This window comes from Schistocerca piceifrons, chromosome 5 (assembly GCF_021461385.2).
Source record: "Schistocerca piceifrons isolate TAMUIC-IGC-003096 chromosome 5, iqSchPice1.1, whole genome shotgun sequence".
Taxonomy (NCBI): domain Eukaryota; kingdom Metazoa; phylum Arthropoda; class Insecta; order Orthoptera; family Acrididae; genus Schistocerca; species Schistocerca piceifrons.
This window is the reverse complement of record NC_060142.1, coordinates 507,579,650-507,593,760: the sequence shown is the minus strand read 5'-3', so window position 1 is coordinate 507,593,760 and position 14,111 is coordinate 507,579,650. Positions and strand designations below refer to the sequence as shown.

The 14,111-nt window shown below is 42.3% G+C and overlaps 1 protein-coding gene across 1 annotated transcript in view; it reads right to left on the bottom strand.

The window, feature by feature from the left end:
- LOC124798146 (kinesin-like protein KIN-7M, chloroplastic) overlaps positions 1-14,111 on the bottom strand; it is a 278,641-nt gene that overhangs the window by 111,137 nt on the left and 153,393 nt on the right. Inside the window, exon 9 of the mRNA XM_047261426.1 lies at positions 4,538-4,676. Within this exon, the coding sequence (XP_047117382.1) occupies positions 4,538-4,676 (139 nt within the window). The remainder of the gene's footprint in view (positions 1-4,537; positions 4,677-14,111) is intronic.

Here is a 14,111-nt window from a genome sequence, read left to right as displayed (position 1 = left end):
CAACAACTCAACCAATTACTAAAGATAACAGAAGGATTCAGCAATGATATAAATATGGCTTTTGGAACAGGGGAAACACACTAAACAAGAAGATTACATATTGGATAACCACAGCGACTGCATAGAAGCGATGGAAAAAACGGATGCCTATAAATATCTAGAATACAGACAAAAAATAGGAATAGATAATACAAATATTAAAGAAGAACTAAAAGAAAAATATAGACAAAGACTAACAAAAATACTGAAAACAGAATTGACAGCAAGAAACAAGACAAAAGCTATAAATACCTATGCTATACCAATATTGACCTACCCATTTGGAGTAGTGAAATGGAGTAACACAGACCTAGAAGCACTCAATACACTTACACGATCACAATGCCACAAATATAGAATACATCACATACATTCAGCAACAGAAAGATTCACATTAAGCAGAAAGGAAGGAGGAAGGGGATTTATCGACATAAAAAAACCTACATTATGGACAGGTAGACAATTTAAGAAAATTCCTTCTGGAACGAGCAGAAACTAGCAAAATACACAAGGCAATCACTCATATAAATACATCGGCTACACGACTGCAATTTCATAACCACTTCTAGAACCCTTTAGACCACATAACATCAACAGATACAAAGAAAGTAAATTGGAAAAAGAAAACACTCCATGGCAAGCACCCGTATCATCTAACACAGCCACACATCGATCAAGACGCATCCAACACATGGCTAAGAAAACGCAATATATACAGTGAGACAGAAGGATTCATGATTGCAATACAGGATCAAACAATAAACACCAGGTATTTCAGCAAGCATATTATTAAAGATCCCAATACCACAACGGATAAATGCAGACTTTGTAAACAACAAATAGAAACAGTACATCACATCACAAGCGGATGTACAATACTAGCAAATACAGAATACCCCAGAAGACATGACAATGTCGCAAAAATAATACATCAACAGCTTGCCTCACAACATAAACTTTTAAAACAACACGTTCCTACATACAAGTATACACCACAAAATGTACTGGAGAATGATGAATACAAATTATACTGGAACAGAACCATTATAACAGATAAAACAACGCCACATAACAAACCTGACATCATACTCACAAAAAAAAAAAAAAAAAAAAAAAAAAAAAAAAAAAAAAAAAAAAAAAAAAAAAAAAGAAGAAATTAACACAACTAATTGAAATATCCATACCCAATACAACAAATATACAAAAGAAAACAGGAGAAAAAATTGTAAAATACATCCAACTGGCTGAGGAAGTCAAAGACATGTGGCATCAGGATAAAGTTGACATAATACCAATTATACGATCAACTACAGGAGTCATACCACACAATATCCACCAGTACATCAATGCAATACAGCTACATCCAAACATATATATACAACTACAGAAATCCGTAATTATTGATACATGTTCAATTACCCGAAAGTTCCTAAATGCAATATAACACATACCGTACAGTTAAAAGGAAGTGACGCTTGATCAAGGTCCGCGTCACTCCATTTTTAACCGGACTTAACGTCTGAGAAAGTGAAGGAAATAATAATAATAATCGTATCGCAAAATTCACATAGCAAAAATTTGGAACTTCATGGTCAAAGAGGATCATCTTATAGTAGACCAACTGAGCTAAAATTTTGCACATTAGTTTTTTATTGATTGGAACAATATAAGGGGGTGGGAGTTAATAGTTTAGAAAGCTGACAAATAAGGACCACCCTAACGAGCACTTGTACGGCACACTCATACACTGGCTATTTATGGAACATCTAGGAAAAATATTTCCTAGCCACTCAAGGTTCATCAGCAACATATGTATAATCTGGAACCAAGATAGGGGAATGCTACAATCAATCTTCCAAAGCCATGTCATCTATCTTTCTCCTGATCCTCATCAGCTTAGTGTGCCACCTCCTCTCACTTTTTGTTGGCCCCCTCAAATATTTCAGCTTCAATAACTGCCATCTCTTTCGCACTAAAAAGTCTCTTCAACATAATCCAACCAAATATTTACAGTGAATCTGCAGTGACAACCAATCACTCACGCATTATGTTGAAGGTTTTACAATGGCCTTCACAAAAAGGTGCCACACTTCAATCCAGCAACTGTCCCACTGTGGCCTGAATCAAGCATTCGTGTGACTTGTGGTTCCTGATTGTATTTTATATTAATATGCATTGTGCAATTAACAGCTGAATACAAAAATTCAACTAACGTTAAGAGCTTCTTAGGAGAATATTTTTCTTGCTCAGTCACAGACAAAAATACGAAGAGATTAATACTTTAGGAAGTGCTTAATTTTAATTGAGACTGGTTAAATCAGCAGTAAGCTAAGTAAGTTTGGCACTTACATCAGAGGCAAAGCATTACGACGTGCGGCCGCTGCAGTGTTGATAGAAGTGAGAGGGGGAATGTTTTATTCCTTGTCTTCCAATGCTGGTAACTCACCAGCACGTGCAACAAATGCTGATCAGATGCTACGCTATGGTATAATTGCCAAACAGGAGTAACATGGGTTCATGAATGTTTATTCTAGAAATGGCAGTCTTCAAATGTGGTACTTGTTTGCAGCAAGTAATATCCAATAAAATTAAGGCTGTTATATTATGACACAATGAGTAGAAGGGTAGGTTACCAATTAATAATAAGACTAGTAGGGGTGGGTGTGGTGAGGTGGACCTGCTGGGCGAAAAGGTGATAATGTATTTTTTGCCCTGAACAGTGCAGCTGCCTGCCGAGATGTGGTCAGACCAGTTCTAGTCTAGATCACCATTGTTGTCAGTAAGACTGACAGAGGAAGCTTGTTCCGTTATTTTCTAGTGGTCGTCTGATATAAGATACATCACTTATATCATTTTTGTTACTTCACTTGTGTGGAGAGTAATATTTTTTTACAATATCAATGTTTGAACAGCAATATGTTTTGGACTACAAATGTGGTTCCTTGTAATTTATTTCCATTTGAATCTATGAATCATTAATGTCAACATGGTGTCCAATCGGGAAAAGTGACCACACTACTCGTAGGTTAGACTGGCAAAGGTGTTCACTCTAATAAAAGTTACTTCCAAAAAACACACATAATACAACAGGTAAAACTGACAACTAAACCCTTCCGTATACAAAGCTTACAAAGCTATCATCTGCCACTCTATCCCTTTGTGACAATTTTGAATTAATTAAGTTATATTATTTAAAACCGTCTTTTCTTTTATATTTGGCCAAATACAGAAGACCAATTCCAAATGGTCTGCTGCAGCCACTTGGTACTATTTCGGATAGTAGAGCACGAAGATGCCTAGTAAATGCACACAAAAATCGGAAAAGCAAACATGGAACACTGTTGCAATGGCACTGGTTAGAGTATCTGTTTAGGTATGGAAAATTGGTCACTAATTAAGCCTTAAGAAAAATGTATTTAGTCCCAATATATATTTTTCTTTTGCACTTAAAAGTATTTGGTGCAATAGCTTATAATACGTAGATTCCGAAGGATTAAGTGGTAAGCTTCTATCAGTAACCATGGTTTGGTGAAAAGCAAATCTGTCTCCAAGCAGCCACTTTATGACCCCACCACCCTACAATATCAATATTTGCCCTTAAGCAAAAAAGAGTTTGATGACCATGCTTCAAATCTAGTCTATGGGACAGTATTCTGTGACGTATTCATATCTATCCGTAATTTTCCAACTATCCTCACAAAGCAGCTCCTAAAGAAGCATCACTTTATCAGCGAATACATCCCAGATAGGAATATCGAATCATCTGCATGGACTTCCCACTTACTTTCAACAAGTTCTTTTATGAAGAACACCTTTCCCAAAATCCTTTCTATCTCTCTGAAAGTGATATTACGAATCACACCAACTTCTCTTAAGTAGATGGGAACTGTCCTAACATGTTGTTTGATAGCACCCCCCCCCCCCCCCCAACTCCTTATACTTTTATCTACTCCGGCCAACTCATATGTTCAGTTGATGCAACAAAGGGGCAATGTAGCCCTCCATCTATACATGGTTGCTGTTGTTAATTAACTCTGAGGAAAGACATTGTCTAAAAGCTCAACAACAATTAAAGTCTTGTTTAGTTGTCTGCAGATTGCTCAATGCCTCCATTTACAAAGAGAGGTCACATTTTCCAACCATGTTATGTGTTACATCTGTGTATTTCCAGATGAAAAAAAATGGTTCAAATGGCTCTGAGCACTATGGGACTTAACATCTATGGTCATCAGTCCCCTAGAACTTAGAACTAATTAAACCTAACTAACCTAAGGACAGCACACAACAACCAGCCATCACGAGGCAGAGAAAATCCCTGACCCCGCCGGGAATCGAACCCGGGAACCCGGGCGTGGGAAGCGAGAACGCTACCGCACGACCACGAGATGCGGGCGTTTCCAGATGAATTTAACCATCAAGAATGTTAAGATAAGGTCATTATTTCTCATAAAAATTAATAAATATACTTAATGGAACATTTTGCTTTTTATCATACAACCTTCAGTCGATGTGTTTCTTGTTTGTTCTGATAAGCTAGGAACAGCAGATTCTGGGATAGGCTCCAATCGCAGAGAAGGACGTAGAATACTTAAAGCAGCACCTGCCCATGTTTTTCTACGGTGAGTTGGCCCTCTGGTCTGAAACAAATATGTTTACAGCGTTAAACACTGTACAAGTCAACAGTAACCATGGTGATAATATCGGTGAACTTTGTAAACACATTGGTTGCAGCCAGAGCAGTGACAAATTACACTGTATCTTGCATGGTGGAGAGGTGTATTCTGTCAAAAGATTGTTTTGATGTCATGTTTCACATGCAAATCTCGCCTTACGTACATATCTGCTGCAACCTACACCTATTTGAAACTACTTACTTTATTCAAATTTTGGTCCCTGTTAATTTTTACTCCCCATAGTATTCCTTGATGCCTCAAGATATCTCCAGCCAAATTATCCCTTCCTTTAACCAAGTTATGCCATAAAAATCATTACTCCAAAATTCGATTCAGTACCTCTTCATTGGTTACCTGATCTACCAATCTATTCTTCAACAGTCTTCTGCTGCATCACACACCAGCAGATGCACAGTAACAGAAAAACTGTGTTGTAACATTCCTTAATAAAACATTGTATGCCTCCTAAACCAGCTGCACAAGCACTCTTTCTAAACCATTGACAGGTGTGTGAGGGACGAGATGAAAGATCCATCAGCAAGTTACGGTTAAAACTACAATATACAGAGTAATTTGCCAAATGTTCATACCCCACACCATACACTATTGTGTCCTTCATTGCAATACTGTTGCTGGAATATTCATGTAGTTCTTACTGAAAATTATTTAAGAATTTGTAATTACAGTGTGATTCCTGCACATGTCCATAAAAGATTACTAAACAACATTTTTTAGAATTATTGTAAAATAGTTATTAAAATAGAAGCTAAAAATTATTCTTATTTCATTCATTTGCATAAGTTCACCTATGTAGAAGATGTTTTACAGCTTTCACAAAATGACATATACTAAATTGCTGTATGACAATATTTTGTAACTTATAAAAATTTGCAGACATAGTTATAATATTATTAAAATTATAGATACACGCAGATGTAAAGTTACAAGGTGGGCTTCCACTATGTCATCTGGAAAACAATCTATGCTGCTGATGACATCCTATGTAAATACTATGCATGCAAGTAATACATTATGGTGATAGTGGATAACACACTTAATTCAAGCATCAACAGTCAATAGTTAGATGATGTAAAAAGCCCTTATCAGCGTCATGATCTATGCCTACACTGTGTTCGAGGGGCCTGCAACAAGAAAAAATTAGGCTCATGATGAGGATATTAATGGATGGGTTAAAGTAAAAAAATTAACAACATATTAAACCAATATAAAAAAACTCTAGGTAACGAATAAATTAAATTTGTGTGTAAAACAGATGATACCTCCACAAAATGTTAAGGGTATTCTCCCATGTGCTGTTCTTATCTTCATTGTCTAAAATTCCTCTCATCTTTTGCTTGCACAGAAGGAAACGAAATGTCTGAAAAATGATGAGTGTGGGAGGATGTGTCGCCTGATATCTATGTACATAAGAATACCTTTGCACCTTATTAGGGCACATTATCTTCATAGACCAAAAAATAATCTGAAAAAATAGCAGCAGGAACTGTGTCACCAGACACAGTATATGTGATCCACTGATTTCAAAAACATGCAGTATGCAGAAGGAGCTGACAATTACATGTGACATATTCCAGACATGAGCTAGCTACTGTATGCAGTAGAGATATTTACTGTCAAGATATCTATATCTTCATTGGTACAACAAAAACACTATGACTGAAAATATTTAAATGTGACATGGTGTGTTGCCCGAGGTCTACATGTGTGAGTTTAGTTTTGTGTTAGAGCACAAAAACAAATAGGGTCATATGTGCCCATGTCAGAACCATAGAACATGAAGACATAAAATGAGTTAAAAATGACTATAAGGTAAGCCCAATCAATGGAAGGAAAGACAGATAAAAACAGGGACTTGGAAAAAGGTCCCTAAAATACGCCACAGAGAAATGGAGGTTCCGAACTAAAGATTAAATGTCTTTTGCCATATTGCTATGACAGATAAAACGAAAAATGTTGTCGACAGCTTGCGCATCGTTCACTAAAACAGCCAATAATTTAGAAGGCAAACATAAATTAGAATGCCCTTTTTTAAAAAGGGCATTCTGCCGTGAAATGGAGAACCATCAAAGGTTGAGGGCAATGAGCACAAAGTGGTGGGGGAGCACGACTTAACAAATGGTGATGACTAAAAAGACAGTCCCCAATACGCAACCTAACTAAAATGATCTCCTTGCAGCAAGAGGGCAGAGAGGAAATTGTCCAAGCTGCTGGAAGAGGTTTAATTCCCTGGAGTTTGCTCCCATGAAGGGAGGACCAGTGGTGAAGCCACAGTGACACTACCAGCTGACAGATGGCAACATGATCATCGGAGGGAAGGGCAGAACTAGCGGGCTGAGGTACGAGGACAGCAGCCTTGGCAGCAGCATCAGTGGCATTGCTTCCCATCAGACTGATGTGACCAGGGACCCACATAAAAATCACAAGGTCTCAATCAAGAGTGAGAAAGTGACAGCTTTCCTGGATCCTTTGCACAAAGGATTGCACGGTGTACACCATACAGAGGCTCTGAAAGAATCTGAGCAGATGACTCGATTGAAAATCCTGTGCTGCCGGATGTACTGCGTGGTCTGATACGGTGCGAAGAGGTCTGCTGTAAACATTGAGTAGTGTACCAGAAGCCGACACCAAAAATGGTTGGTTTCAATGATGAAGATGCACCTGATGCCATGGTCAGTCCAAGCGTGATCGGTGTACACAAAGGTACTATCGCTAAGCTTCATGTGAAGTACGAGAAACTTACAGTGATAGAGTGAGGCTGGAGTAGTGTCCTTAGGAAGCATATGAAGGCCAAAGTGAGCACAGGCTGCCACATGAAGCCAAGGTGGTGAAGGGTTCACACCCATTGGAAAAGTGGCAGGAAGCGTGAAATTAAGCTGATGGAGCACGAGCCGAAAGTGAACTCCAGGAGGTAATAGAGGGGAGGGACGTGTCCCATACTGGCAATCCTAGGAGTCATTGGAGGAAGAGGCATGAGATAGGTGGCCAGGCATGGCAGACAAACAGCATGCATACCTGCTGATGAGAAAATCATGTAGGTATGACAGCGATAGTTCGACACCTTTTGCACACAGCAAACAGATGCCATAATGGTGGATAGTACTGACATGGCACGAGAGGGATGGATGGGCGGATGCATAAATGAAACCCCCATAGTCTAGTTTCAAACAGACAAGGGACTGGTACAAACAGAGTAGGGTAGTCTGACCCATTCCCCAGGAAGTACCACTGAGAACACATAGCCATTGAGAGACAGCATACAGTAGGCTGCCAAGTAAGACACATGGGAGGACCAAGAAAGTTTGCTATCGAGCAAGAGCACCAGGAAATTCGTATTTTCAACGAATGGTAAGCACCAGGAAATTCGTATTTTCAACGAATGGTACAGCAACAGGCCCAAGATGCAAAGACGGTAGAAGAAACCAATTGTGTCACCAGAAATTCATACAAGTGGTTTTGTCAGTGGAAAAGTGAAAGCCATTGTCCATGCTCCATGAGTAAAGACGATCAAGACAATGCTGAAGACGCTGCTCAAGGAGACAAGTCCGTGGAGAAATGCAATAAATGGCAAAATCATCAATGAAAAGGGAGCAAGAGTTACCCGGTGAGAGCCAGGCCATAATAGGGTTAATGGCTGTAGAAAAGAGGATGACACTCAGGACGTAACTACACCATTTTCCCGGCTAAATGTGTTCTACAAGGTAGAACCCAATGTACCTTGAAAACTCTGACTTTTAAAAATTCCTGAAGGAAACTAGACATGCAGCCACGTAGGCCTCACATGTAGAGAGTATGGAGGATACCAGTCCTCCAGCAGGTGACATAGCCTTTCTCAAAATCAAAAAGCATGGCCTCAGTCTGGTATTTCCACAGAAAACCATTCATGATGAGGTAATCAACTGCAGAATGGAGTGCTCGAGATCCACACTGTGCAGTGGTTAGTAAATTGCCAGACTTGAGCCACCATATAAGCTGGGCATGAATCATATGTTACATCGTCTTGCAAATACAGTTGGTGATCAAAATGGGACAATAACTATAATGAAGGTGTTGGCCCTTACTGGGCTTAGGTATGGGGATGACAGTGGCTTCACGCCAACATCTGGGAAACATGCCCTCTGCCCAGATTGTACAGACTGTACGTATGAAGGAGAAAGTGCTTGCCCACAAGAGAAAGGTTCTGCAACATCTGAATGTGAATATCGTCTGTCCCTGGAGTGGAGGACCGGGAAGAAGTGAGAACATGATCTAGCTCCCTCATAGTAAAGGCAGCATCATAGCATTCACGAGAAGGCTACCAACCAAGTGTCCTCACACTCGTTCCCAATGGAGGAATGTGGGTAATAGTGGGTGGAGCTTGAAATCTCCACAAAATAGCGGCCCAAGGTGTTGGAGGTAGAAATAGGGTCCACAATGACATCTGCTACACTCAGAGTGAAATTGATGAATGGATCTTGGTCCCAGAGAGCCATTGGAGGTTGGTCCACACGATGGAAAAGGGAGTGGAGCTGTTAAAAGAACTATTAAATGAAATCCAACTAGCTTTCTTGCTATCCCAAAGAACATCATGACACTGTGCACACGACTGTTTATAACGAATGCGGTTTGCCATTGTAGGATGATGGTTAAAAATGCACACAGGACATCTCAGCGTATGAATTGCATCACGGCATGCCTCAATCCACCAAGAGACCTGGACACAGCGCGGTAAAGAGGCAGTAAGAGGAATGGAATGTTCTCCAGCCGTAAGCATAATGTTTGTAAGATATTCTACCTGGTCATCGCAACTGAGGTTATGTTGTCTGTCAAAGTAAAGCCTCCAGTTAGCCTTAAAAAGCTGCCATTTGGGGGTGCACATAGGTGGGGTAGGAGTCAGCAGAAGGACAGTATTCGGGAAATGGTCACTCGAATACGTGTCAGAGAAAAGGGACCACTTGAGATAATGGGCAATCTGGGTAGTGCAGAAGGAGAGGTCCAAATGGGGATAGGTGTGTAAGGAGTCTGAAAGGAATGTAGATGCTCCCATGTTAAGGCAGATGAGGTTAAGTTTATTGAGAAGTACTGCAAAGAGGGCACCTCTCTGACAGGTTCTGGAAGAGCCCCAAAGGGAATGGTACACATTAAAGTCACCAAACAGCATAACGGGGTGAGGGAGGTGCCCAATAAACTGGAGGAAGTCTGCCCTGGTGACACTGAATGACAGAGGGATGTAAATGGTATAAAGGTGAAAGGCGAAGTGAGATAGGAAAATGCGGACTGCAACAGCTTGAAGCCGGGTAGTCAGGGAGATGGTTTGATCATGGACGTCATCCCAGATAAGAGCATGACTCTCCCACGAGACGGGACACCGTCCTCGGGGGAAAGTCAAAGAGGACCAGAAAGAAATGCGAGAGCTGAGAACGGTCATGAGGATGCAATTTTGTTTCCTGGAGGCAGAGAAAAAGTGGATGCTGTGGTTCCAAGAGCAGCCATAATTCCTCCTTGTTGGATCCAACACCACAATTGTTCCACTGGAGGGGACTCATGACAAGGAAAGGGTAGGAGGGAAGAAATGAAGGGTGTCACATCGGCTGCTGCCGAGTGCCAGCCTTCGAAGACTCACAGGCTGGATGATCTTGCTCCATGCTGTCTACAGAGGTGTCGGCATTCTCCCTTGGTTTGACTGTGGAGTCCTAGGGCAGAAAAACGGTTGGCTGTGCGCACAAGTGACCTGGAGGTCGGCTGAGGGAGGGTAGCATGTTGCGACACCATCTAAGGGGATCTCCAAGTCAGTGAAGGAGAAGACCAATTGCCTTTGTTTCATTTTTTGAAGCTTTTCCGTTTGGCAGAGGAAGACTCAGATGTTTGTTGGCTGGAGGGACATAAGAAGTCTCTGAGGGAATATTCCATCTGTCCTTCCTGGCCTGCCGGTTATGTAGCATATGACTTCGCCCCATGAGATGGAAGTTTGGTGACTTGTTGCACAGCTGGAGGAGGCGGCGGCTGGGATGCTATGGAGGAGGAGGAGGAGGCTGGAATGCTACCATGAGTGGTTGATTTTACCACTGCAGTCCTGAATTTGAGACTGCATGTCTGCATGGCCATGCCCTTTATGGAGTGAGATGTGGCAGCAACAGTACTGTAAGTGCCGGATGGTAGAACTCAGGGTTTCTAACTACCCAACAACTTGCGAGCGACTGGGTAAGGCCCTTTTTCCTTCACCTGGATCTCCTGGACTGCCCACTCATCGAGATACATGGGACAATCTCGTGAGGAGGCAGCATGGTTGCCAATGCATTTCGGAATGTGTGGTTGGACTGTGATGACTTCATAGCTGGCTTTGATCTTGATGGAAGCACCACTGTATCGAAAGTGAGAAAATGAGTGTGTTTGGGCACTAACGATGCACCTACCGTTCTCATGTACCTGACACACTGCAATGGCACGCTGATCAGAGAGGTATGTTTGGATTTCTCCTTGGTCAGACCATCAAGCAGCCTAGTGTAAACTACACATGTGAAGAACTCAGAGTTCTATGTGCCTCAACACAAACAGAATAGAAGTGGAGGAGCGAAGCTGCAAGCAGTTGTTATGCTTGGGAAGCAAAAGTAGTCTCCAAACGGAAAATGCCATTATGTAAATGAGAGCAGTATTTCACAGGGCCAGCAACTGCTTCAACACCTTTCTGAATAATAAACGGATTTACTGCAGCAAAAAACCGATTGTCATCAGTACATGGAACTATGGTGTAGCTGGGAGGGTCTTTGAATTGTGAGCTTCATTCTGTTTACGTTTAGTAGACGTTGGCTGTAAAGATGATTGCCTCATTGTGAGAAAATCGCTGCCAGTGTCTCTGATGGCATGGCCTTAAGTGATTAGTCGCACCTCAGATAACACCTCCTGAACATCTGACAGAGGGATCACTCTGCGGTTTGGAAAGGTAGCAACTCCCTGGGCCTGGTCTGTACCAGGGGGAACGTGTGAACCCTACCTGCCAATCCAGGGCTGGGAATTACCCGTTACCCAGTCACCTGTTACACGTCACGTCAGACACATGGGCCGGCCTTCAGGTGTGCACAGGGAAGAAGAAGAAGAAGAAGAAGAAGAAGAAGAAGAAGAAGAAGAAGAAGAAGAAAAAAGAGGAAATTCAAACACTAAAGGGGAGAAAGGATAAGGTAAGGGGAACGAAGAAAAAATGAATGAAAAACAGTGGAGAGACTGTTCTGATGTCAGCTACTGAAAATGCAAAACACATTCCCAAAAACATTCCAGGCATGGTCCCCAAGGGAGAGTAAAAAGAATAGCAAGAGGATAGACATGCAGCACAAAAGGGAAAAGATGCTACAAAGCTTGGGGCCCTGTCGTAGCCAAGCACGAGCGCCAAAGAGTGGCTAGCCCCTTGGGGTGTACATGTATGAGGGTACCACTGCATCTCATTAAGACACATTATTTTATGTTCATAGGCCAACAAATGGCCTGAAATCAGTATCACAGGAAAAAATCACTAAGCTGCAATGGTCATAGCCTGTAGAATCAACTTGGAAGAAGCTATCTGCTATAGCAAGAACATCTATGATTTATGGAACACAGTTCTTTATAAGAGAACCACATTAGATATAATTAAGTACTGGATATGAATAGCACTGAACACATTGACTGGACAACAGTAATGCAGGTTACAGAATAGGCCGAGCACTTGTATGCGGCCACTTAGCCACTTAAATAATACTGTTTCTTTGGTGGCTCACCAGTGAGCGACCCTGGTGGCCTCTCTAAGAGAGGCCTGTGAACTGTATGGACCTGCGATCTCTGAAATCGTGCATTTCGTGAGCGAAAGTAAACCACATACATAAAAACACTAGGCACAGAGAAATACAAGGAAAAAGAAGCACTGCTGCCTCTTTGTTTATAAGAAGAAGAAAAGGAAGTAGAAAGAAAGATAGAGGTAGGGCAGGTAAAGTGAGAATGTGAGTGTGAGTGTGAGAGAGAGAGAGAGAGAGAGAGAGAGAGAGAGAGAGAGAGAGAGAGAGAGAGAGAGAGAGAAGGGGGGGGGAGGGAGGGAGAGGGGGGAGAGAGAAGGGGGGGGAGGGAGGGAGAGGGGGGAGAGAGAAGGGGGGGAGGGAGGGAGAGGGGGGAGAGAGAGAGGGGGGAGGGAGAGGGAGAGAGAGAGAGAGAGAGAGAGAGAGAGAGAGAGAGAGAGAGAGAGAGAGAGATCGAGCACTGATCTCAGAAGGTACTGAGATTATGAATAACGGAAAACATCAATGACTGCACTGATATTCATTTCACTGCTAAATGACCACGGCTGCTGCAGCATGTTGCAGGCAAGCATTGGAAAGTGGGGGGGGGGGAATGATGATTATGATGAGGCAGTTTTGTACACTTCTCCCCCCCCCCCCTCTCGTGAGAGGCCATAGGGCAGGACTGGTGATGGTGTCTCCATAGTGACGTCGTCGTCAATGTCAGCAGTCAGTGCCAGAGGCATCAGCACAGGTGTTGGGGTTGACACCCACATGCACAGGACCCAGCAACAGAGGTGGTGCTGATGTCAGGTGCAGTGGGCTACACCAGCAATGGCAATCGAGGATTGGGGGTGGAGGTAGCAGAGGAAGAGGGAGGAGGGGGGGGGGGGGGGGATGCGGTCAGCCCTCCAAGAACAGACTCCACAGTGTCATGGTGTTGGCTCCAATGATGCTCCAAGATGGCAGGAACCCAGTTTGGCCAGTGGCCAAAACCAAAAGTGCAGACAGGCACTGGAGGCCAAAACCAAAAGCCCACCCAAGTGCATGTGGCATCGGATGCAGTAGGTAAAGGAGGATCCATTGTTGGCATCCACGTAGCTGCCCTGCCAGACTCTTGTCCCCATCGGAAGGAAACACTGCGAACTAAGAAAACAGTCTATAGTAGCTTCAGGGGATCTGCCTGATATATACTTCGGCATCTGAGTTTTAAAATTTTTTCACAAAAGCATGTGTAGGACTGAGCAACAGTGGGTGCATCCAATAAAAACTTACAGTAGTAAGCAACTTTACCTAGAAAAGCCTGCAGTTCCTCAACAGAAGTCGGCAGTGGCAAAGCTGCAACTGTGTCAATAGGGTGATGCAGCGGCTTGACCCCTGTTTGAGAAACCTCAAAACCTAGGTACTCCGTTGATGGCTGAAAGAAACTGAGATTTGGCAAGACTGCACTTGAGACCTGCAGTCTGAAAAACAGGAAACAACGATTGCAGATTGTTAAGTTGGTCTTCAGTGGAAGAACCCAAAACACTGATATCGTCGAGGGAATTCTGCAGCTGGTTACAGAGGTTGTAGCTGTTCTCAAAAATTGCAGGTGCATCACCGATGCCAAAAGGCAAGTGTTGATATTGGTATAGGTTGAAAGGTTAATTGACAATAAGAAGAT